Here is a 24,435-nt window from a genome sequence, read left to right as displayed (position 1 = left end):
TGAGGTATGGGGCGCGTTCAACCTCAGCGGTTCACCGTTTTACTACGTTGTGAAACGGTGTGTATGTGTGCAACAAGTTCGTATGCTTTCTCTCGCATGGTGGGTGTGTCAGAGATGTTATGTTATCCAATCAGAAGCTACGTGTATGTAAACTTGTAACACTTAGTTAACTCAGCCTAAAAACACACTTCACTGTAGTAGGCTAGCTTTATTGCAAAGGTATTTCCTTGTATTGCATAACATCAACAGGTGTTTTTTTTTATGCAAGCATATTAACACAAGCATAACGTAAAATACTGTAGAATTGTATTTCTTTTAGATATATTTTTGTTCCTTTTTGAAATGTTAGCCTTCACCCTAAACTTAGATTGTGAACATAGCCTACAGTTACTAAAACATATCAGCATGTTTGGTAACATTTGTTACCAATGGCACAGAACCAGCCTCATGTGACTATCATGCTAACATTAGCAGAAATACAATATTTTACGTTTAGCATGTGTTCCTGTTTAAATTATTACTGATGACTACAGTGATACACTGCACTGTCCCTCAGCTTGTGTCTTCTATCAGACTGTCCTTGGTGCTAAAGTGTTTACCTACGTGCTTCTCTGCTGCTTGGCTTTGCAAAGAAGATTTTAAATTCCACTCACCAACATTGCATGGTGCCAGCTCAACTGCAACAGTCTTTAGAAAGATTTGAATTTCAATACCCAGGAATAACATCAGTAAAGAGCAAACAGCAAGCTCATATTTAACAACCCCACCATTCTGTCTGGATGGAGACTTCATTCTCTGCTGTTTAGGGGTCTGTGTGTATGTGTATTGATTTGTCAGTGACCTGACGAAAAAAAATACATTTTAATTTGGATTTCAATTACATAAAAAAAATTGTTTCTCTGTTGTGAAATGAGCATTACAGTCTCACAGGGCAGCTGGCATATCAATAGACTGTCCAAAATCAGTCCCTTATTGTTTCCTGATGCCAAATGGAAATAGTGAATTGGGTAAACAAGGATCTAATTTCTATATCCATTTATATCCACTATACTTTTTTTTTTTTTACCATACATATACTACAGTAGATAGATACACAGCCAAGTCTGACACTGGCTGGGAATATCTTGTAAATTAAAATTAAGAGAAGATGATAATGCAAAGCCAAAAAAAAACATAGTTTACATAGATCATATACAAACACTCGGGAGACAGATAAACATGGTATCTGGATCACACTTGATCCCAGTGTGACACCCATGCACCCTTAAGCCATGTTTATCAGATTTCCACCTTCCCAGAAAGAGGTTGTTGGTCAGGAGGAAACATGGAATCACGGCCAGTTCATCTCGGCAACAAACAGGCCTATCCAGTGACTCGGACACTCCCCTGGGGATGGAGAGGGACTCAAAGCTGGCAAACATCTGTAGGCTGTCAAGGCTGCAGAATGTGATGTGTAGGCAGTGGGAATGTGCGATCACTCTGATCAGTGTGACTGACTCTGCAGCTGTGGCAGGGAGGCACGCACCCCCTTTCACAACACGCTCCTGTCACTGAAACCCACACTGTGCGGCTCGAGATGAATCATGTTGACACTGAGAATCTCAAGTACCGCCAACAGATTATGAGCTCCAGTGAATGAGCTGCCTAGCAAGTACAGCGCAGCTCAGATACTTTTGGTTGTAGCAGTGTCCAAAGGCCTTCAGTATTTTTCCAAGAGGCTAGATTAATCATGTCGGTGTCCTTCGGGAGGAGCATTTGGAACTTAGGCTCTAACATACTGTGAATGTCCCATTTAAAAAAGGGACTTTATTAACAAAGATTATAAGGTTTAGTAGGCTGATAAAATTCAGCAATTATCAGAAGGCTTAGCGTGGGTGTCAATGAGTCTACACCAATTTTTCTTTACTGGCTGCAGAAACTGGAAGATTGGGTTAAACACTCAAGTGCTTTTTAAAAGGAATAGTTTATTTGTACATTCTCAACTAGAGGTGGTATTGCTGGCCCACATTAGCACAGCAAGGGAAAGGGGTCAGGCCGGGTTTTGTGCTGTACGTGCGACGCCAAGTAAAGGATCACTGGTGCTTTGTGCCTTCACAATGACAGTGATGCATCTTACACAAGATCATGTGCTTCGGTCATTAAACTACTGTAACCACATGACCCTGTTCAATTGTTTGTGCATGAATGACAGTAGAACTGGTAAAAGAGAAAAACCTTTATGCAATCAACATGTAGTACACACCATTATATCAATAGCCTAGGTACTTTAAATCATGCATTTACAAAAAAAGATAAGCGGCTAACTTGAAGATAAAAGGTAACCAGCATAAAACGTCATCCCTTGAATGTCCCACGCAAGCGCTACATTCTTTAGTTCATTTGTATCTCATTTGTGTAGCAGACAAACCAAGGCCTACACAATCACTATGGAGACACCTCCATTAAAGACCGTGAGAGAAATGTCACACACACTGTGCAGGGTTGCACCACAAGCAGCTAATGAGCTTATATAAACACTACAGCAGTGTGTGTGCAGTGCACAAACTGCTAGTTATATGCAATCTTACAGGCCTGGAGGAGCAGATGGGATCAATAAATACAAGTGTAATGACTCACAAAATCAAAAGGATAGTGCCAAGAGCAGTAATTGAATCATCTTAAGTTCTAGTAGTTATGCTAAATAACAGGATGCCTACAAAGTTGTACTAGAGTTGATTGCTGGTGGCATCCATGAGGTCACGCTGAAGTTTGTTTTGTCAGACTAGCCAGGACCATGCATAATAACCACATCACTTTCTTGTGGAGATCTTGTTGTCCCAGTTTAGAAAGCCTGCATTTTACCACTGTTGTCTGCCCACTCCAGTCTTGGTCATGGCTCCAGACTGGACACCGTAATGTTCTGTGACTGAACAAACAATTATTTTGACTTTGAGCAAATTGCACTGAATCAAATCTACAAAACATAAAATAAAAGTTTCAGTTTTTTATTGTCTAATAGACAAGACCTAGTTTCCTTCAAAAGAAAGTTGATGGCATTTAAAAAACAAAAACTTCTCAAATGACTAGATGTAACATTTCTTTGCATGTCTGAGTTAACAAAATTACATTTAAAAATAAAAAAACAAAAAGCTTTTACATTTTAGTGAACCATCCCTTTAATAATCTACAAAGGCTCTGCATTGAAAAGGTGTGTTTGGGAAGAGGGTATAAAAATGTAAAACGTTTACACTAAAAGCATCGCTCAGAGTGGAAAAAAAAAAAAAAAAAAAAATATGACATTTAAGGCATCCAAATTCCCCTAGTGTGAGAAGCCCACATCATCACAGAAGCATCTTCCCAAGACATTAAGTCTTCAAGTCTTTAAACATCCACAGCCCTAAATACAGCATTCCACAACAAGCTACATATGGCCCCCAAAGACTATGTTCCAGTCTCCTATTCAAGCCCAGGTAGGTTTACTGCTGCTGAACACATCTGGAAACACAGATGCATCAAAGTGGCTAGTGTCTTTAACCAACGTGTACCCACAGTATGTCCCTCAAACATGTTGATTGTGAACATGGTTTTACATTCATCTTTAAAATGTACAATTTAAAATTGTGTCTGAGCAACAAACTCTTCGATTACAAAAACCCCTCCAGAATTGTACAATTTTGCCAATAAAAAAAATTCACTTCGAAACACTGAAGCCAAACCCAGAACAATAAGGGTAATTTATTCAACAGCTTTTAACTTTACATCCCAAGTTCCAAACTGAACTGACTGGCTACAATTAGTTGAATTGACAAAACTGTATTGTGCAAAAACACGGTCAAAAATGACACCATTGGAGTGTCACTTACATTTGGGCAGAAGTGCGTTTGACCACAGGAAACCCCATATCCCACTTTAATCCCTCCCATAGTTCAGCACTCCTCTACCACGGTACCAGCCGAGGAGGAGTACAGTTTTTTCTTGACAAGCCGGAAACCTGGACTCAGTTTAAGTACATGCCTGAAAGTCGGGGCAAAGCAGGTTCCCATAAAAAGAAAGTCCCGTAGGCTGGGCCAGGCGGTGCCATCCTGCTTGAAAACAAGAGTCAGTTCAAATGTGGGCACCACGGTGGCATCGTACACGATGCGCTCCAGCTGCTTGCAGCCCTTGTCCAGCTCCAGGTGGATGTAGAGTACGCAGCCGCGCAGGCCGCAGGGCTCGCAAGATGCCAGCCGCAGGACCTCGCGAGCTATTCTCCTTGTGAGCTTCTCTGGTACCAGCACAGAGGAGCAGTGCAGCGTTGTCTTCTTGGCTCGTGACAGGCAGTTTTCAAACATCTTGGCCAGCTGTTGAGAGGTTCTGTCTTCAGTAACATCTGCATTCCTTTGGGGTTCAGCCACACAGTGATCCCAGAAATCCAGTTCTGGGAAAACGATGGAAGTTGAACATTTAGGGATCAATTCAGCAGGGCAATAAATGGCCATTTCAGTCTGAAAAAACATGCACGAAGCACATGTGTTTTTTTTAGTTTTTTAGTTTTGACCAGTCCTAAACTACAAATGAATAATTAAATTGTTTACCGGAATTTCTCTGCATCTTGACATCATTGCAAATGAGGGAAACTTCAATTATTTGAGGCTTAAAGGTCCCATAGCTTGAAAATGTCACTATGAGTTCTTTTTTTTTAACATTAATGAGTTCCCCCAGCCTGCCTATGGTCCCCCCAGTGGCTAGAAATGGTGATAGGCGTAAACCGAGCCCTGGGTATCCTGCTCCTAAGGTCTATATAAAAGAGACTTCAGATACAGTATTAGGGGACCACTAAGGTCTATATAAAAGAGACTTCAGATACAGTATTAGGGGACCACTAAGGCCTATATAAAAGAGACTTCAGATACAGTATTAGGGGACCACTAAGGCCTATATAAAAGCATCCAAAGAGCACCATGTCATGGGACCTTTAAATAAAGGGTTGAATGATTAAGTGAGGGAATCTGCTTTTGCATCCCTTCTGGTTGCAGTGTCATCACACAAACTGCTCAACTGTCCAAAACCTTAAGATATGAATCATACCAATCACAATATAAGTTTTGCCATACAATAATTTTGCTATGAAAAAAAAAACTGCTGTTAGATTGGCTATTATACACAGGCTGCTATTGTGAAGACAGGCTGAAGGGATGACTTCATCCTCTGTTGACTTCCCTCTCCCCGCACCCCTCCCCTCCAGTGCTGCAGCCATGCACCACACGGGTAATAAACAAGCACACACCTGGAAGTATCCAGCAACTAGCAGGTTATCTACACTGACAAAAACACACCGAAAAAGCCAGTACGCTTACCTTTCTCAATGCAAGCCTGATCATATCTTCGGTCAACCAATTCGGAAATACATTCGCTGCTTTTAGTCTTCAATGTGCTTGTGGCGACCATGGTGACAGTCTTGAGTTCTCCAGGCTGTTTTCTTCTGGTTTAAAGGCAATGCTGACTGAAAAACGACGTAGCAGCGTCAGGGCAACAGTCGAAGCGGGTTGTGTTTAGCTAGCTCATTAAGAGACTGGTGGCTTATTAAGAGAGTTATGATGTGAACGCTTAAACTGTCAAATGTAGATAGCTAACGTTAGCCATTAAGAACACAACTTACCCGCCCCCTACTAAACAGAAGTTAACTGACGTTACTTTAGATGTTGAGTTCTAGCGAACAGCAATTTGTTCGGAATATCAAATGACTTACCTTAAATATGAATTTGTGCAAACTAATTTAGTTTTAGACGTTTACTCATAAATGTACACACACACACGCCGTTTTATCTCCAAGAATAACACACGTACTCAGACATACACTCTGCAGCTGAGCTGACAAACTTCTGAGGGTTATTTATACCTTACTCAACTCAGCTGACCCGAGGGTTTGACCAATAAAAACACGCCTATCGACGTAAAACTTTCCTGATTGGCTGTGAAATAGTGGTTGAATTAAATAATTGACCAATACTTGCGGAGAATATTTGTGTTGCTACACGGACGAGGTAACATACTAGATGAAGTTTGTGAAGTGAAGTTTGGTATCTGCTTTGAAAAAACGGATTTTGTGGATTAATCCACTTTGACCCTGCTTTTTATTTTCATGCATGCAACATCCACCTAGAATATACAATTTTGACCATGATTTTAATGGAATGATGGCCAAAGAAACATTTTAATCTTGTGTCACTTTCAGGAGTCATGTTGTTTTTTAGTATTTTTTTTTACTATCTATTAGGGTTTATTATAGACAAAACCCTCAAAAATATATTTCAGCCTTGCTGATAGAATTGTTTTTATTTTTAAACCAAACTGTTCATATTTCCTACCTGCACCTTTGCTTAGACAACTATCCTCATACACAAAATGCTGTTATTCTTCCAACTGAATTGTTGAAAACAACAATCTCCATTTTCAGCATTACAGCATTTTCAGCAGATGAAAACATGGTACTGGTCTTGAAACCTCATGGGCCAAGGGATCTGCAGCAAAATCAAGCATTATAAGCAGTTGTCATATGAAAAAATACTCCCAAATAGAAACTCAGATAATTAAATCTATTCTGAGTGGCTTTTACCTCAGAAAGGCATCTAATTATGTGTAAAGTAAGCAAAAAATTTCCCCAAATGAACATCTAAAACAAATCAAAACAGACATTTGTTGCCTATTTTACATATAGAAGGAGGAAGCCTCTGCTTGACCAGCTGTACTAAGCCAAGATGTCTGATTTTACTGCATGTGTATGCGTTTGTACATTTGGCAGGTAAACACTGAGCACAGTTGTTCAGCTCATCAGTAGTTTATCCCTCATCATCTACTGTCTCAACAGACGTTTTCTCCCAGTAACTGGAGCTGCCCCTCTTACCCCCAGCAGTTCTGCTGGCTAAAGGGTAATGGAATCCAGTGGGCGAGAGAGTGAGAGAGAGTGCTTTCCTCCAGTCACATGGGGAGAACTAGATATGCTTCAGAAAAAAAAGTCACATGCTTTAGCTAGTGTTACTGCCTTTGTGGATGCAGCAGGCCTATACTGTGTAAAGTGCGGGATAAGCAAGGCTTTGTTTAAATTACGTGCAAAAGGCTTCGATATTAGCAGCCGGGAATAAAAGGAAGCAGGTTGTTTGATACATTTTATCATAGTGTGGGTCTCTGAGCAGCTTTTAATGTGAATATATTTCTTTATCTTAATAGTTTATTTTTGAAAAAAGTTTAAATGTAAAATATGAAAAAGTTTGTTGACATTTTTGTTGGGATATTTTGTCATGTTACTACACTTGAAAAAGCTTTTACATTTGCTGTTGCCAAGAAATCAAGGGTTTAGGCATGAAAGCTCAAGACACAATTTTTACACCCAGTTTCCTCAAAAGTATTCTGTTTGAAAAATCAATAATACCATACTGACTAGCTGATTGGTCATCAGGTGGTGAGGCCACAGCTCAAAATGCATGTCATTAGCTCTCATTATCATGTGGTTTCCATGAGGTTTTGACCTACATTTTACCCTGTATCATAAAAACTGTTGTCTTTAAAATGTGTTTAAAATTACATTTATGCAGGACAGTGAAGTGAAGTTGATAATAATATCGTGAGAGTTAGCTCCACTGCAACATTTAAAAGTACTTTTTTATAGTAGAGACAATGCCTGAAACCTGTCTTTAAAGTGTCCAACTCTTATCTGCAGATGCTGTCGTAATTTGCAACATGCATACAATCATTTATAAAGCAATAAATGCAGGGCAATTAAATGACCTTATTTAGATGTGGGAGCAACATTACTCCCAATGTTAAGAAGTGAAAGACTGCAGCAGCAGATTCATACAACTAAAAGCCATTTGGGAAATGATCAACATGCTATCTTGAGAATAAGTCAAGTGTGCAGAATGAGAAAGTTACAATTGAGAGTACGGAGCTCAGTACTGTTTAAGGGTCCCATATTTCTGACTGTCCTTACAGCTCAAACAGAAAGAAAGTCTTCATGATCTCTGAACTCATGCATGAAATAATACTCTGCAGCTAAAAGCTCCAGAGACCCAATATGTGTACAGCAACTGTCAGATCTCTGGAAGATCAATCCATTTGTTGTTATCAGTGCTTCAGATGTATTACATTCTGCCTCTATACTAACTTTGCTTTTTTTTTTTATGTGTGGCCCGATCTGTCTGTGGTTTTCTGTGCTCCCGTCACACTGGCAAAAACTTTTAATCTCAGTTGGATTTCACCTGTTAATAAAAGTAAAATAAATCTTTGCCATGACAGTAACATATAGACAGATAGTAAAAGAGATGAGACCAGACTAATGTGTGAAGCATGTGTCACTCCCTCTTTGTAAGGCAGTCAACCAGTATCTGCTTGTGAATTTCTCCCATGTGCCAACTCCTTTCCCTTAGTGAGGCAAAAGATAAGACGTGTTGGGTCTCAGGTTACTAAGCCATCCATAAACCTTCTGTTATCCCCTTCATGACGCCCGGTATGCCAGGCTGGCACCAATCTCCGCTCAGTGAAACGTGCCTCTTGCCGCAACCCTCCTCCCATAAAATCTTTTGCACTTAGAGAGAGTTGCACTTCTCTACAGGAGATAGCTGGCTGCATGTGCAGGAGTATTCTTCGTGCATGTTAGAGCCTTGCACACAGCTGACATGAAGTTCACTCAAGTAAAAGTAAAAATAATTTGTTTTCCTTTGTTACAGTCAACACCCAAAATATTCACCTAGTCATCATTTATTCATAACCTAAATTGTGAAAAGGAGCATCTACTGTTACTTGATTGTACAAAGATGTCCCTGCAACCCTACCCTGCTTTTGTTAACAGCTGGCTTTAATGCAGCTTTGGTGTAATGATATCTTACAGTTGGAATAATTAAACTTTGGAAGCTGATACAGCTGTGTATTTTTGGCACACATGAGCAGCATGAGGCAATAGAATAGACCAAAGGCCACCTGAAGCCCGTGGACTATGTTTAATTGACAAACACAAGGGCTCCATTTAGAGACATTTTCTTTGCAATAATACCACATTTAATGAAATGTCTAATTTAGGACTTCCGTAAGTAAAAACGAATGAAAATAAGTAAGTGAATACGTAGTACTAAAATATTAATGTTCAGCTTTCATTTGATCCTATTAGTCACTTCATGAGTTCAAGACAATCTGAGGATCCCATTTTCTGATGGAAATTGTTAAATAAGTCATTTATGTTTTTCCCTTAATGTTCTTAATATGTAATGTTTGCTGTGCTGCAAATATTACTGATTCAGAGATTTAATATGTGGAACTTACCCAGTCATTAGTTCTCTGAAACATGCAGTAGTTGTCAATAAATAAGGCTACTGCCTTACTAAGGCAATATTCAGCGAGGCTCCCTCACTAACAACAGAAAAAGGCACTCAAATAAAATGAATTCTTATATTGATTTTTCACCATCAAACACTTTAAGATCCACTTTAAAATAGAAAATGAAGATGACCTGAAGAGGGAGAGTAAATGCGAGTGAGTTGTTGAGTGAAGCTGAAGGAGAAAGGCATCCTGAATGTAACTCAGTCCAATGCCACAGCTGACATTGGAGTTGTGTGCGATGGGCCTTCTGCCAATCTGCTCACTGTCTCTTTGAGGGAAATGTGCCCACAGTCAAAGCTGTTGCCCAGTCTCAGCTTACAAAGGCCACAGATAGAGCCGGACCTGCATGTGTGAATCAATTCAAAATGGAGGTCATGACTCATGACTACAAAATGGCAAAAGTCGTTGGAATTAATGACATTTAATTAATTAGTGATCAACAGATCTTGGTTATGAGCGTATCTGTCCAGCACTGTATGAACGCTGTTATGACTATCGAGCAGAGTGTGATTTTGACACCGGTTTCCCACATCTCACTCCTCTGTCATATAAACCTCATGTAACCTCTCTGCAACAAACTAGCATACAAAGTGGGGACCATGGTTCCTTTCTTTGCTTTGTGTTGCACTTCTGCTCCCTCTAGTGGTGAATCACTGAACTGACACTGTTGGTGCTGATCCATGTTGCATATACAGTACAGTACAGTACAGTACATTATACCACCTTTACAAGCAATAAGAAGAACAACATGGCAAAACTTTCTCAGTTTAAATCTGGCAAAAATACTGAATTCAGTGGCGTACCATAAGAAAAACTTCTAATGATAAATATAGAGGCTGAAAATAACGATTTTGAAGCTGTTGACGGATGATTTTACTACAATGTCTTGTAGAGTGAAGCTTTCAAAACTCAAAATAATATATATAATATTGATGAAGTGAAGCTGCTACAACCAAACTGTTTTCTAGTGATTTATTGAGGAAATTGAGGTTGAGAGCAACACATCAGCCATAAAGCAGGTCCAGTGTCTTTCAATACATCTCCTTTACTTATTTATTGTGCTTGGATGTTATATTTACTAAAACAAAAAACAAACAAAAAAGAAATCCTCCTTTATATGCATGTGGATGTACAGTACTGTCATGCAAGGAAAGATTGTTGGTTTGAAAAAGTGTAGAAGAATATTTAACAATCTTTTAAGAAATACTTAACTGAGATACATGAAAAGTAAAAATGAGTACAAAAGAGCCTGTTCTTATACCCCCCCCCCCTTTAAGCCCCCCAAAAAGAAAACATCACATTCTACAAAATAGTTCAAGGCACATAAATGGTGAGTAACAACTAGGGGTGTAATAATACATCGATCTGGATCCATATATCGATTCAATGATCAACGATCCAATATCGATACAAAGTGAAAATATCAATTTTATTTTAAAATTCCAACTTTATATTTATTATTTTTTATTAAAAAGAATAGTTTGTTTTTCCTTTAAATGCAAGCTCAGCTCAGTATTCCAATTGTCAAATCATATTTTAGTTGCGTTTTGTGAGTTGATATAAATGTAACTGAATGTGTTAAATGGACGTATGATATATCGGCTCATCTCGATCGCAGGCCCCTGAACTGTTTTCAAATCATAATGTTATCGTGGCAGACTTTGTGACATCAGCAAATATCATATCGTTGTCCAAAGAATTGATTTAAAATCGTATCGTGATACAACTTGTGATTTACACCCCTGGTAACAACACAACCAAAGGATAATTATAAAACTATGAAATGAACAGTGATAAATATCTGAGGTCAGTGCACTGTACAGAGAACATGTTTGGCCCAACATGGAGATGAGCTATGCAGCTGTAATTAGGTTTGTCTATTTGTCAACAGTATACTGAAAAAAAGGGTGCATAGACTAGGTTCATTAAATATATTCCACAGACAATGCTTCATCTCCTTACAGAATGTAGCCTATGCTATCAATTCAAAGAGATGTACTTATTAAGCCTGTAGGAACCTATTTGGGTTGAAAATATGTTCACTTACTTTGAGATTTATGATGTTGCAAACAAAACAGCTTTTAACATACATCATCATACTTTTCTGCCTCACAAAATGTTACACAGAATTCACAAACATCTAAACAGTTCCTCCAGACCTTCCGTGTGTGGGCGACAGGTGTGACTCATCAGCTGGCTGATCTTGATGTTGCTGCCCTTCTTCTTCTTTATTTTTTTTTTTATCTCGCAGCAGCTGAAACATAGATAACAACAGAGGCAAGTGATGAAACCACATCTGTGTGATCAAAGAAAATAGACTTCAACTTGAAAAATGATTTAAAAAATGCTCTTAATTTTGTTTTGAGAATATCATTTGTGCCTTTTTGTTAAGGCAACACCGGACGGTGGTGCTGCACTGACTTTGTACAGAACAGGACAGCATGTTACCATACATACATACACACATACATACATACATACAGGAAGAGGTACCAACGTAATGTAGCTACACTTTCCCACTTGCTCTCTGACCCATAAGAAAACCATTTGTACATTTTCTTGAAGCCAAACTTTTGTTAAGTCATTATACATTAGATGTAGGACTTTTATGGTGATACTTGCTGATATTGATTTCTCTTTATTAAGTCAGAAAAAAAAAAGTTAATGAGCTTTGAGTGTGGGATTATCTGCGCAGTGTGGTATGTATGAGTAACACGTTTTGCACTCAGATAAGAATTTGTAAAGCTACAATCCAAAGAAATCTCCAGTAGTTGTAACAACATAAACACGCTCTTCCTCAGCAAAATTCCTAAAGCATGACTCCATTTCCCTCTGACCCTTGCAGCCAAGTCATCCAGGCCTGATTATGAGGGAAGGAAGGTAGGACATTTAGTGCCCAGATTATTTATTTTTTTCATGGGTGGGGTGAAGGGGTACTCAGTCTGTGTACAAACCATATATGACACATGCGCACATGCATTCACCCCACCAAAAAACCGGACAGACAAACGTCTGGCCCACACTGACATTTACTGACCAAACAATAGCTCCTGTCCAAAATAATCTGTGTTTATGTTGGGAAGTCCCTATCTTTCAAGCCCTGCTGCTTGTTAGAGGGAGGGGGGACGCAAAATCACAGGAAACACCTTCTGTTGCCCAGCAAAGCCCCAAAAGCCAGTAGAGTACAATGAGATATTAAAAGCCTGTAACTTCCCTGGAATCATTGTAAGTCTGTGTCTGGAGAAACAGATTTACCAAGTGATGGAATAGTGAACAAACAGAATGAAGTTGGAAGCGGCTCTCGCAGGAAATAGACGGAAGGGTAGTTCACCATTTTCTTCTCCGCCCAGGGCCGGCGATTGCTATAGGCGAACTAGGCGATTGCCCAATTGGGCGTCAAACGTGCTGGGGGCGCCGTGTCACACTTAGGTCTACTTCCCATTAATAATAGAATTAGAATAACAAGTGAAATAAAACATGGTTATTAAAAATTATCATCCTAGGACGCCCCCTCAGCCGCACGTTTACTTGTCAACCTGATTATTAGATTGAATTGATGATTATTGTCGATCATTTCCTAATTGGGGGACAACTTCAAACTAATGATTTAGTTCTGTAGGGCTCTGTGTCTGTCAGAAGGTCTGAGATCTACCGTATCAGCAGAGCAATAACCTAATGCACAGCAGGCTACGGTGCAAGTGGATTATTTTCTGAAATATGGTGACTTTATTCTTGTAATAGCCTATTATCACTTTATTTTTCTCGAAATATCATGACTCCTCCAAATCTCAGAGAACATTTCCTCAACAAAAGATGCAAAAGAGGAGGGAGGACTAAATGATTTTAGGCTACATGTGTGCTGACTCAGATATAATTAAGCTGATCTACAGGAGAATAAATAGATGAAAGCAATACAGAATGCCTGAGAGCCTTACTGCAATATATTCTATTATGTTTTTATATTTGGATTGTAATCTATGTTTCCCTTTACATAAAGATATTTCCAGCATAAATTGATTCAGAAAAAGGTAGAAATAGGTGCATACAAATTCACCTGAATGCAGGAAATAAGTGTTTAATGTTCAACATTCTCGCAAAAATCTATCTGGCAGGCCCTGTCTCCGTCTGATGACTTCACTCCGAGGAGCATGACACCATCTTTAGTGCTTTCGGGTCTGCTCTGGAAAGATGCGCTGTGGAGAGTTAGAGAGACAAAGGGATGGATACTTTAGTTGTTCACACGCCTTTTCAAATACAGTCCATAGCTACAAAGTTCAGACTTACTTCTCAGTTCCAGTGTCAATGGTTTCTGTTGAAGAGAAGACAACTTATTTGTTCTGCTGATCTCATTCAATGTCAGAAATCTTCTCATTTCAAAATCAAACAATATCAACATTAATCAGAGTTGACAGGATATTTACATGACCTGCATGATAAATGTGAGCACATTGTCCAGCCTTTACGTACGTACCTGTGTGATCATGGATCTTCTTGCTTTTGAATTTGAGCACAATGGCAGCAGCAGCTCCAACCAGGAGGGCAGGCAACGCAATCCACCACAGCCTTTTGTCTGAGGGTCAAATTCATCATCAACTTCAGACTTTTCTCTGAAAGATTCATTTGGCAGACCAGTGATATATTCAATTCAATTCCATTTTATTTGTAGTATCACATCATAACAAGTGTTATCTCAAGACTTTACAGATAGAGTAGGCCTAGACCACACTCTCTAATTCACATAGACCCAACAATTCCAATAATTCCCTCAAGAGCAAGCATTTAGTGCGACAGTGGCGAGGAAAAACGTTCTTTTAGGGAGAAACCTCGGTAACACCGAGGCTCTTGATGGGCAGGTGTCTGGCGGTGCCGATTGGGGGTACGATGAACAGTGGCAATAATAGTCACAATAAAGATAATGGAACTATGATTAGAAATAGTAGTTGTAGTAGTTCATGGCGTAGCAGGGCACTGCAGCAGTCACAGCACCCCAAAGTTAACTTTAAAGGACCATTTCACAATCAAGTCCAGTGACTTTAAACCCTCCACATTGTAGTGTCAAAACCCGCCACGTCGAAAGGTTTCATGTTCATATTGTCAACAGTGTGCGTTGTTAGCCTCATCTGTCTTTAAAGCAACACTATGTAACTTTTCCCACTTTGGTTCCCCTACAGGTTGTCTCATCGGAACTACAGCTGCAGCTAAAAGTTACATAGTGCTGCTTTAAATCACCAATACGTGTTAGTCGAATGGTTTGTGGGGTATGACTGACAAGTTCAGTACAGTTCAGTACAGTACATTACCTGTTTTGGGGGAGACTTCCTCACTGCCGGCATGACGACCTTTCAAAACAATGTGTTTTTGGATTAGTTTGCTGCCTCTTGATTCTAAACAGTATGATTTCAAATGGCTTATGATTATGATTAATTGATTATGATTAATTTTAAAAGCCTAATTAATTTTAAAAGCCTAACCAGGGACAGGGGTTGCAAATTAGTCATGGCTAGAAACCTGTAGGCATGGCATCTACTTTGTATTCTTTATAAAGCAATGTTCTATGCATTTGTCCCTGTCAAATAAACATTAAATGAAATGGAATAAATGAAATTTCATTCATTCATGGCTTCATTATAACCATATACAGTACAGAATGGTAGTACAGTATAACTTACCATTTTGCGTCACTGCGGGTTCATTGGTTTGATGCGGTTCTATGATGTTGAAATGAATGAATTAATTACTTAAATAAAACAAGTCAAATGACATCAACACATCAGAAGGAGTCTACAAAGATTGTAAATCTGCGGGTTTAATTATTTCACAATCCAAATACTATCCACCCAGATAAGATGAGATAGAGAAGATAAATGTATTCACCAAAATACTTTAAGGGTACCAGCTCTAAGTTATGATGCACTTTAAAATATAGATATTCATGGAAATGTGAAACAGTTTGAGTACAAGTATCCTCCTCAAAAACAGTGTATCAACTAAAAACTATATATGTTATAATATATGTATATAGAAATATATGTGTGTATATATATATATATATATATATATATATATATATATATATATATGTATATCTATACATCATGTTATGTTGGCATTTCATTTGTATATATGGATGAAAATGCATAAATATAAATAATAAAAGAAGAATAAGATGATGTGTACTAATAATATATTGTCCCTGAGGCAGGAGTAGTTGGACCTGCAGACAATTATAAAATGAAGACAGTACCTTCATTTGAGTCAAACTTGCTGTTTATGTATACATTCATTTCTTAAAAACAACTACTTTAATCACTTGATATGGTTTTAAGGGCGGTCAGGAAAACAAGAAGTTCATTTGAATTGAATGTAGATACCTTTGCCTTTGTTTTGTGTTTCATTGGCTTCATGTCCTAACAAAATTCAAACCAGTTTCAGTACGCTTTAAATACAGTTGTCATTTGAAAAGAGATTGCATCCAACCTTGCTCTCATGCCCGAAAAATACATCATTTATTACGTTTTACAAACTGTAATCATCTGTCTGATAAAAAGAAAATGAAAAGCTTGCTCATTACTGATGATGTACTACTTGTAGCCTACTAAATCTCCTCTTACCTTCAGGATTAGTTGGGGTCTCATTGTGGTTTCCTGACTCAAAGTGGTTAGAGCTTCCGTCCAAAGATTCATTTTCGTGAGCTAAGACAAAAGAAAAAAATCTCATGTAAATATAACAAATCTCAGTCATTTGTTTTGTTGTTGTTGTTATTTTTGACTGGTCTGCAACATTTTGTAAAGTTGTCCCTATCCTGTATCTTCTCAACAGAATGTAAGGCATAATTAGATGTATGGATGGATGTTAGATGAACTAATTTTACAAAAATGAACCCAATGGTGCAACAAAGCACATCTTGACAGTTTTCACTCTGCCGCCATTAGGCCAACTCTTTTTGTGTTGTTTAATTTTTTAAATGAAATAAATAAAATACAGTTGTCATTTAAAAAGAGATTGCATCCAGCCTTGCTTTCATGCCTGAAAAATACATAATTTATTACATTTTACATACTGTAATCATCTGTCTGATTAAACTTAAAAAAAAGCTTGCTCATTACTGATGATGTACTACTTGTAGCCTACTAAATCTCCTCTTACCTTCAGAATCATGGTTTCCTGACTCAGAGTGGTTAGAGCTTGGTTCCAAAGATTCATTTTCTGGCAAAAGAAAAAAATCTCATGTAAATATAACAAATCTCATTCATTTGTTTTGTTGTTGTATTTTTTGACAGGTCTGCAGTTTTCATTATCCTATAAAATATGTTATAATATATGTATATAAAATATATATATATATATATATATATATTTATATTATTATTTATATATGTATATTTATATGTACTGTATATATCATGTAATGTTGGCATTTCATTTGTATATATGGATGTAAATGCATAAATATAAAGAATAAAAGATGAATAAGAAAGAGAAGTGCTTGTCCTATATAAGACAAAATGTTTACTAATAATATAATGTCCCTGAGGCAGGAGTAGTGTCAGGGCCCCACCTCCCTGAGCTGTCTCCCCTTCCCTTTTGTGTGTCTCCCTTACCTCTGCCCCTTTTTTGTGTCTGTGTTGTTTGTCTCCGTCCGTCTCTTTTTGTTCCTCGGTTTCCTGAGTTCCCACTACCACTGAAGGCACCCCGGCACCAAGGCAGCTGCAATCACTACGATCTACTACACCTGCACCAGTCCACGCACCTGGGGCTGATTGCCACCCTCCCTATATTAGGGAGAGGTCTGCTTTCGGTCCTCGCCAGATGATTGTTTCAGCCACATAATTATCACTTGCGTTCCTGTACATTATTCAGCTATCTCCAGTTCTAGTTATTGTCCTGAGTTTCCCATAGTTTAGCCTTTTTTTTTCTCATCGTGTTTTTGTGTTCTACCTCCACCGCCGGCTACTGCCTTTTTCCCTGTCAAACTTGCTGTTTATGTATACATTCATTTCTTAAAAACAACTTCTTTAATCACTTGGTATGGTTTTAAGGGCGGTCATGAAAACAAGAAGTTCATTTGAATTTAATGTACATGTAATGTTTGGTTTCTCAGTGTCCTCAGGTCCTGACAAAATTCAAACCAGTTTCAATACGCTTTAGTTCAGTTGTGATTTGAAAAGAGATTGCATCCAGCCTTGCTCTCATGCCCGAAAAATACATAATGTATTACGTTTAACAAACTGTAATCATCTGTCTCATTAAAAAAAATAAAAAGCTTGTTCATTACTGATGATGTACTACTTGTAGCCTACTAAATCTCCTCTTACCTTTATAATTAGTTTGGGTCCCAGAGTGGTTTCTTGACTCAGAGTGGTTAGAGCTTGGGTCCAAAGATTTATTTTCTGGGGCTAGGACAAAAGAAAAAAATCTCATGTAAATATAACAAATCTCAGGCATTTGTTTTGTTGTTGTAATTTTTGACTGGTCTGCAACATTTTGTAAAGTTTTCATTATAATGAAAACTTTAGTATATAGGCTATATCCTGTATCTTCCCAACAGGATGTAAGGCATAATTAGATGTATGGATGGACGTTAGATGAACTAATTTTACCAAAATGAACCCAATGGTGCAACAAAGACATGTTTCACTCGGCCACTATTGCACCAACTCTTTTTGTGTTGTTGACGTAAACAGAGTTCAATAAACCGCTCATTTACATCATCTCTGTGCCAAAGCGTGTGTGTAGAAAAAAATTTAAAAAGTTATAATTGGAGTGCTGTCCAAATTACCTTTACATGCTATTATCCACAATAAGAATCCAGCACCCGGTCTTCAAAGTCTTCTAAGTTTCAATGTGAGTTTAGGACTTATTTTGGTTATAAACCTAACTTACCCTTTCTATCCATCTATCCATCTATTTTGCAGTCCACTTAACACACTCACTGTAAGTAGTTTGGCTGGTGGCATCAGTAAGAGCAGGGGTAGATACATTGGCTGCTGATGTTGCTGCTGATGTTGCTACTGATGTTGCTGCTGATGTTGCTGCTGATGTTGCTTTTGGTGTTGCTGTTGGTGTTGCTGTTGATGCTGCTGAGGACTTTTGGGTTGTTGATGTGGCTGCTGGTGATGTTGTTGAGGCTGATGCTGCTGGTGTTTTTGTTGGTGCAGTTGGTGTTACTGTTGATATACAAAAAGGAGAGACATTGACATCTAAATTGCATTTGCATTGGCATTTGAATTGCATAAGATCTGTAGAGATCTCAATTTACAATTTGACCCAGCCCAAAGTTCCCTTGGAGCTGTTTGTCTACTGCTTAAAACCAACTTGCTTTCTGGCGGAGCGTTAGATGAGAAGATCGATAGCCTACTGCTCCAGGACAGTGGTATCAATCTTCTCATCTTACTCTCAGCCAGAAGGCAAATAAATGTATTTCCCCAATTGTAGAAGGATTACTTTAATGCTATACTTACTTGCGTTTGCTGTTGCTGTCGTCGGATTTTGCTGATCTGATGATGAAAATTTAAAGCAGAAACACAACTATTTGAGCACTCTTTTTTTGTTTGTGACAGGGTAAATCAGTAACCAGAAGATACTGTCCAACGATCACTAAACCACACTTTACGCTTTACACGCTCACTGTCTGAGGTGAGAGCGCAATATAAAAAAATCCCAAATGTGCTGTCTAGGAATTCAGAATGCTTTCATCACGAAAACACCACAATCAGTTTGTCTACGTAAAATATTTCTTCAGACAGATACTCTATTTTAGGTTCACAGTTGCATATGTGCATCATTCCTGTTTGGCACGGCTTTAAAGCCTAGCGTATCGCTCCAAGTGTCAGACTAGGGATAAGAAGTCAAGAAGGTGTTGGGGGTCGCGGTGTGTTGAGGTGGATATCCTCTTCTTAAAACACTGCAAGAGTGTGAAAGCTGCATCCTGTCCCTGACATACTATTGTTGTCCCCTGACCTAAGCTGCCAAGCATCCTGTCTTCATTGCTGCCAATTATGATCCCATTCAACATATTTCTCCCCAGACCAATGGCCGAAAGCACCGACCACATGCTGCTCTGTCTGGCAGTCATCAGAGTCATCAGGAAGAAAAAGCAGCCCTTCTTAAGACGATATCCTTAAAAGGTCCCATGCCATGAAAATGTCACTTTATGAGCCTATGGTCCCCCAGTGGCTAGAAATGGTGATAGGTGTAAACCAAGCCCTGGGTATCCTGCTCTACCTTTGAGAAAATGAAAGCTCCGATGGGCTGATCTGGAATCTTCTCCTTATGAGGTCATAAGGAGCAAGGTTACCTCCCCTTTCTCTGCTTTGCCCACCCAGAGAATTTGGCCCACCCATGAGAGAAAGACATCATGGCTTTCAAACAAGCAAAGTGGCAGTTGGTCAAGGCCACACCCCCATCCTCCACCTCGCTAATTCTGATCCGGCCCGCATATCAATCTAGGATCACAATATATTTTGGCCCACCTAGTTGTGCGCCAAACCAAAAACATGGGAAACTTGCCAATTTGCTGACTCAGAAGCAGAGAGTTTGCATATTCAGGCTGTGAAACAGCTTGTTGTGGGTCAGCTGTGGGGTAGCCTACTTAGAAAATGTAATCATTGTTTTGCTTGATTTGCTAAATTCTAGGATGGCTTTGGAACATTTTTGCTCACTTTTTTAGGGCTTTATGTGGACCAAACTGTAAGTGAGATGACTATATGAGACATGCAATAATTGAGTCAAAGATATTTTACTTTTTCGATGAAATAAAAGCATGTCAATAAACTATACATGTCTGGCCCTTGATGTGATTCTCTTTTTCCACTGTGGCCCTTAGTGAAATTGAGTTTGCCAAACAAAGTCCTCAGTATGTCAGGTCAAGTCACAAATCAAGCCACAAGTCCTATAATTCGACAAGTCGTCAAGCCTCAAGTATTTCAGAGCAAGTTAAGTCCTTCATTAATTTGATAGTGAAATGTTGAAGCAAATTTCAAGTCAGTCACAAGTCCTTTAAGCCATAGAGACAAGTCCAAGTTAAGTCTCCAGTTTTATGGAGCATGTCTCGAGTCAAGTCACAAGTCCTTTAAATCATTCCAGACAAGTCTTCGAGCCATGCCTTAAGTATTTTGGAGCAAGTCACAAGTCAAGTCTCAAGTCCTTCACGTAATTTGACCGGGAAGTCTTGAAGCAAATCTTAGTCAGTCACAAGTCCTGCCGTGTAAGTCATAGAGATGATTCCAAGTCAACTTAAGTCCTTTGAATAAAAGCCTCAAGTCATGTCTTTAGTCCTTTTGGGCAGTTTATCAGTGTTTTAACCCCCCAATGCACTGCACTAGGATTAGGCAATGGTTAGGGTTAGGGTTGAGGTTAGGTGCCTTGAAGTCAACAGTCGCAGCATTGCCTGGACGGAGACGTTTGAGGCTTAAAACACCATCGAGCTTTAGGGCAAGTTCAAGTCAAGTTGCATGTCTTTTTTTTGGTTTTTTTCCATGAGTAGTATTGCAAGTCAGTGTTGAAATGTCAGTCTTAAGAGAAATCTTTGTTAATTTTCTTGTCATTGCTTTGCTTTATGTGCTGTGGAAAAAAAGAGCTCATAAAGGTTCGGAAAAATGCCTCAGCCGTGTGACAAGTAGCCAGGGCGGGGGTGTTTCCTCCAGATGTTTACTGCTAAACGCTGGAAGTAGATTTGTTGCCAGTTGGGACGTTTCAGTCTCAGGACAATGATCTGTTGTCTCTGTGAGAGAGAAGGCAGCTTGGTTCCCACTGGCTATCTGCTGTTGGATCACCTATCTGCCCGGCACAGAACAGATAAAAAGCTATTTTGCCCCCGCACAAGGAAAACAAACGAATCAAGAGCCACCCTTTTTTTCCCCCTTTCCTTCAACGTAGAGACACTCGTATGTCACTTTGGCACTTTGGGTCTTTTCATTCCTGAGGTTTTGATTTGTGCTTGCTATCTTATGCTCATAAAATATATTCTACCTTCACTTTGAGTAAATATGGCAAAATAATAAACTACTTTTTTCTTACTTGTTAGTACAAAGGACAACTAAAGGCATGCACATACACACGTACAGACAGACAGACAGACGGACACACACACACACACACACACACACACAGAGAGCTTATCTCAGACTGAATTAACGGAAATTACACTCTTCAAGTGGATGTTTCCAAGGTACGGTACTTGAAGAGTGTCCTTAGAACAACCCTGTGATCTTTATCTTTGCAAATACCAAAACAAAACAAAATATATTACATGAGAATAAAACATGAGTAAGTGCTGTAATTGTCTTACAGTGGGGCCAATCAGCTTGATAGGAAATGTTTTGACACTATAAGATATTAGATACAAAGATACATTTGTTTCACACATTAGTATAGAATCTACTTTTTCAATCCCCCACCACCCCTCACTGACAATGCAAAGAGAACAAGACTGAAACAAGCTCATCTTAGTTAAAGAAAACCAAAGACCTTTAAAAAGTAAACACCAGTGTGCTTGTTCAGGATTAGAGTATGCATTTCTTTCCTGTGGGATGTTAAATCCTTTGGCAGAAATTCCAGTCTTCTCAATGCCCTGGTCAGTTCTGGCTGAATTAAGGGGGCAACCAAAAGGCTCTTCACGCTACAGTTCTTCAACAAACTGCTTAAGTAAAATTTGATGAATGAAATTTAAGCTCAAAGTTGCACTTCCTAACAATTCAGAGCTTGTAGTTGAAAGCTTTGAATGATTAGTAAGGGAACCTTTGAGCTTAGATTCTCGCCACCATCTACTGTTCCTTTAGATCAAAAACAAACATCCATGGGCAGCACTGATGTAAAAGTCTTCTGTTTTTTTTTGGAATATTAAGGGCCCTCAGCTCTGATTGTGTTAAATCTAACGCCATGTATCCCAGCCAAATGCAGTCCCAATGGTTCCCCTACCTTGTGTGAAGACATGGACAGATGCTAGCAGGAGGAGGACAAGAACCCTGATGGTCTTCATGGTGATTCTGCGGTTGTTAACCTCCCGACTTCTTCCTCGGACCCCAACTAAGTGGCCAGTGGAAAAGGTGCTTGGGCGCTCCGCTGCTGATGCTTATTTTGGCACTTCCTTTAGATAAAGAAGGGGAGGAAATACAATGGCTTCCCTTGCTGACGTAAAAGTGGGTGGCTGTGGAGACCAGCACAAGGCAGCCAGTGGGTACAATGTCCTTTTAACAGGAATTTCAGTCCTGAGTAATGGCCATCACTTCTTTTTCTTTTCTGCTCTGACACCACTTGACCAGTTGGGAGACTTGGTACTCACTGGTACAAAAACAATTTCATTTGTGATCACTCAGGGGAAAGATGTCAACCAAGCTTTAAATAAACAAAATGGCATCCAGGAACTGTATGTGGGTAATTATATGATAAGCAACAATTAAAGTACTTTGGAATAAGGGATTCAGGAGAAGGAACCACTTGTATCACATGCACACACACACACACGCTGACAGCCACACATTTCAGATTCACCCTGTCCCATGCATTCATCAACAAAACAAATGTTACAAAGCGTTTGTTTTGTTAACAATGATTTAGGGGTGCAAGATATATCGACTCAATATCGTCATCGCAATATATCGAAAATGTCGCAATAAGTATGCAATATATTTTGTATTTTGTGGAGCGCTGCGTCCCGTCCGTCGGCTGTGTGGCATAGTTGTGTTTGATTTAGAGCCCGCTTGAAACGCTATAATGATCATGTTTCATTGGCCAGTTACCGTGCCACTTGCACATGTCAGTGCACGTCAGCGCACGGGGCCACTACGTGACAAACCCTATGGAGCGTACCACGTGACGTGTGTGCAGATTTCATCAGAGTGACAGTGGGGCCGGCTCAAATACCAGCCGGGACATTTTTTTACTATTAGTCATTGTTGATGTGACAGAGCCTCCAGAAAGCATGGAGATGACCTCAGATGGGTCTCCATGCCGACTGGTGCACTGAGTTTCTGTTCATGAGTTGGAGAATGTGACTGAGGTATTTCTTGACTGTCCATGACTGTCATGGCATTTGGATTCAGTTCTGGACGCCGTGGATACGACACCAACAACGGGTTTTCTGCCACCGAGCATTAGCTTATGTTAATCGCCCTTCGACACTGTCTTTGTTTTAGTTAGTCTTCAGATTATCCCTCTGGGGCTACAAAATCTAGCTCCTGTTGTTTTAGGCCCTCCCGAAAAAAACAGGATGCCAGAGTTTACTTCCTTTCATTTGAGCATTGTGTTTGATTTCAGCTGAAGAGAAACACTTCAGAGACCAAGGACAAGAAAACGTAGGCTGCTTAGTTCAGTTGTAGAGGTAAGTTTATGTTGAGTATCTTATTTATTTGGCCAACTATGAGAGCTTGATCGATCTTTACGTATACTCCCGTGCATAAAGATTGGATGTTCATTTCTAAGAGGCAGAGGTGCCTTTGTATAAAAAACAAATTTAAACCAATAAAAATTATCTAAAACATCTTAGCCACATATGAAAATGCCATATTTGTATAAAAGGAGGAACCCTGCAGACATTTGGCTGCTGTGTGTAGCTTGTGAAATCTTGGCTTGGTCTTCACAGTTTAATCAAAGAAGTCAATAAGGTTGATGAAGAGGAAACACCTTTGTTGCCAAACAGCCAAACAGCATTTTCCCAGCTCCAGTTCTGTCAAGTCAATGCCAAATTGTTGGGAGGAACTGCAACAGCAGAGCAAAAACACCAAGACTCATTTACAGAGGCTGAACTCCTAGCAGTGTATGGATTCTTAAAGCTCTTTTCAGGCATCTATCCACCCCCCTTCAACCTCTGAGGTGTGTCAGGAACTGTTGTTGTCACAGGTGTAAACGAAATATCGTGACTCTATTGTGTCGGTGGTTTCCTTGCACGTTAGAATTATGGGTGACGGAGAGTGTGTTTCCTGTAATCTTGTTGGAAAACACAAACAATCACTTATCTCTATAATATCACACACACACACACACACACACACACGAGAAGCGGACTCATTTCAAGTTGCAATTCATGCACAATTTTATTGAACAGTTATATAAAATACTTTTCATAGTTGCAAGTGCATGCCTCATCTGCCAACAGTTTTGAAGTTAAAT

The 24,435-nt window shown here is 39.2% G+C and overlaps 2 protein-coding genes across 4 annotated transcripts; both read right to left on the bottom strand.

The window, feature by feature from the left end:
• Positions 1-2,200: 2,200 nt before the first annotated feature.
• Positions 2,201-5,845, bottom strand: LOC114545647 (DNA damage-inducible transcript 4-like protein). Of its 2 annotated transcripts, XM_028564064.1 has the most exons (3): positions 5,708-5,845; positions 5,316-5,461; positions 2,201-4,396 (listed from the first exon to the last, which is right to left on the bottom strand). In XM_028564064.1, exons 2-3 carry the CDS (start codon positions 5,404-5,406, stop codon positions 3,906-3,908), a joined length of 582 nt encoding a protein of 193 aa, XP_028419865.1. In that variant the 5' UTR covers positions 5,407-5,461; positions 5,708-5,845; the 3' UTR covers positions 2,201-3,905. The 2 variants fall into 2 exon arrangements, with proteins under 2 accessions (XP_028419865.1, XP_028419867.1); XM_028564066.1 differs by lacking the exon at positions 5,708-5,845 and having other exon boundaries at positions 2,201-4,463; positions 5,316-5,437.
• A 5,016-nt stretch (positions 5,846-10,861) lies between these two features.
• On the bottom strand, positions 10,862-22,412 carry LOC114546078 (HAM34 protein-like). 2 transcript variants are annotated; one of them, XM_028564740.1, is made up of 13 exons: positions 22,246-22,412; positions 18,789-18,824; positions 18,261-18,494; positions 17,643-17,723; positions 16,474-16,533; positions 15,939-16,019; positions 15,699-15,734; positions 14,997-15,035; positions 14,628-14,666; positions 13,799-13,897; positions 13,612-13,636; positions 13,382-13,520; positions 10,862-11,581 (listed from the first exon to the last, which is right to left on the bottom strand). In XM_028564740.1, exons 1-12 carry the CDS (start codon positions 22,304-22,306, stop codon positions 13,403-13,405), a joined length of 909 nt encoding a protein of 302 aa, XP_028420541.1. In that variant the 5' UTR covers positions 22,307-22,412; the 3' UTR covers positions 10,862-11,581; positions 13,382-13,402. The 2 variants fall into 2 exon arrangements, with proteins under 2 accessions (XP_028420541.1, XP_028420542.1); XM_028564741.1 differs by lacking the exon at positions 15,699-15,734 and having other exon boundaries at positions 22,246-22,411.
• Between the last annotated feature and the right edge of the window lie 2,023 nt (positions 22,413-24,435).

This window comes from Perca flavescens, chromosome 19, assembly GCF_004354835.1.
Source record: "Perca flavescens isolate YP-PL-M2 chromosome 19, PFLA_1.0, whole genome shotgun sequence".
Classification (NCBI taxonomy): domain Eukaryota; kingdom Metazoa; phylum Chordata; class Actinopteri; order Perciformes; family Percidae; genus Perca; species Perca flavescens.
Note: the sequence above shows the minus strand (reverse complement) of the source record. Positions and strands in the feature narration are given on the sequence as shown.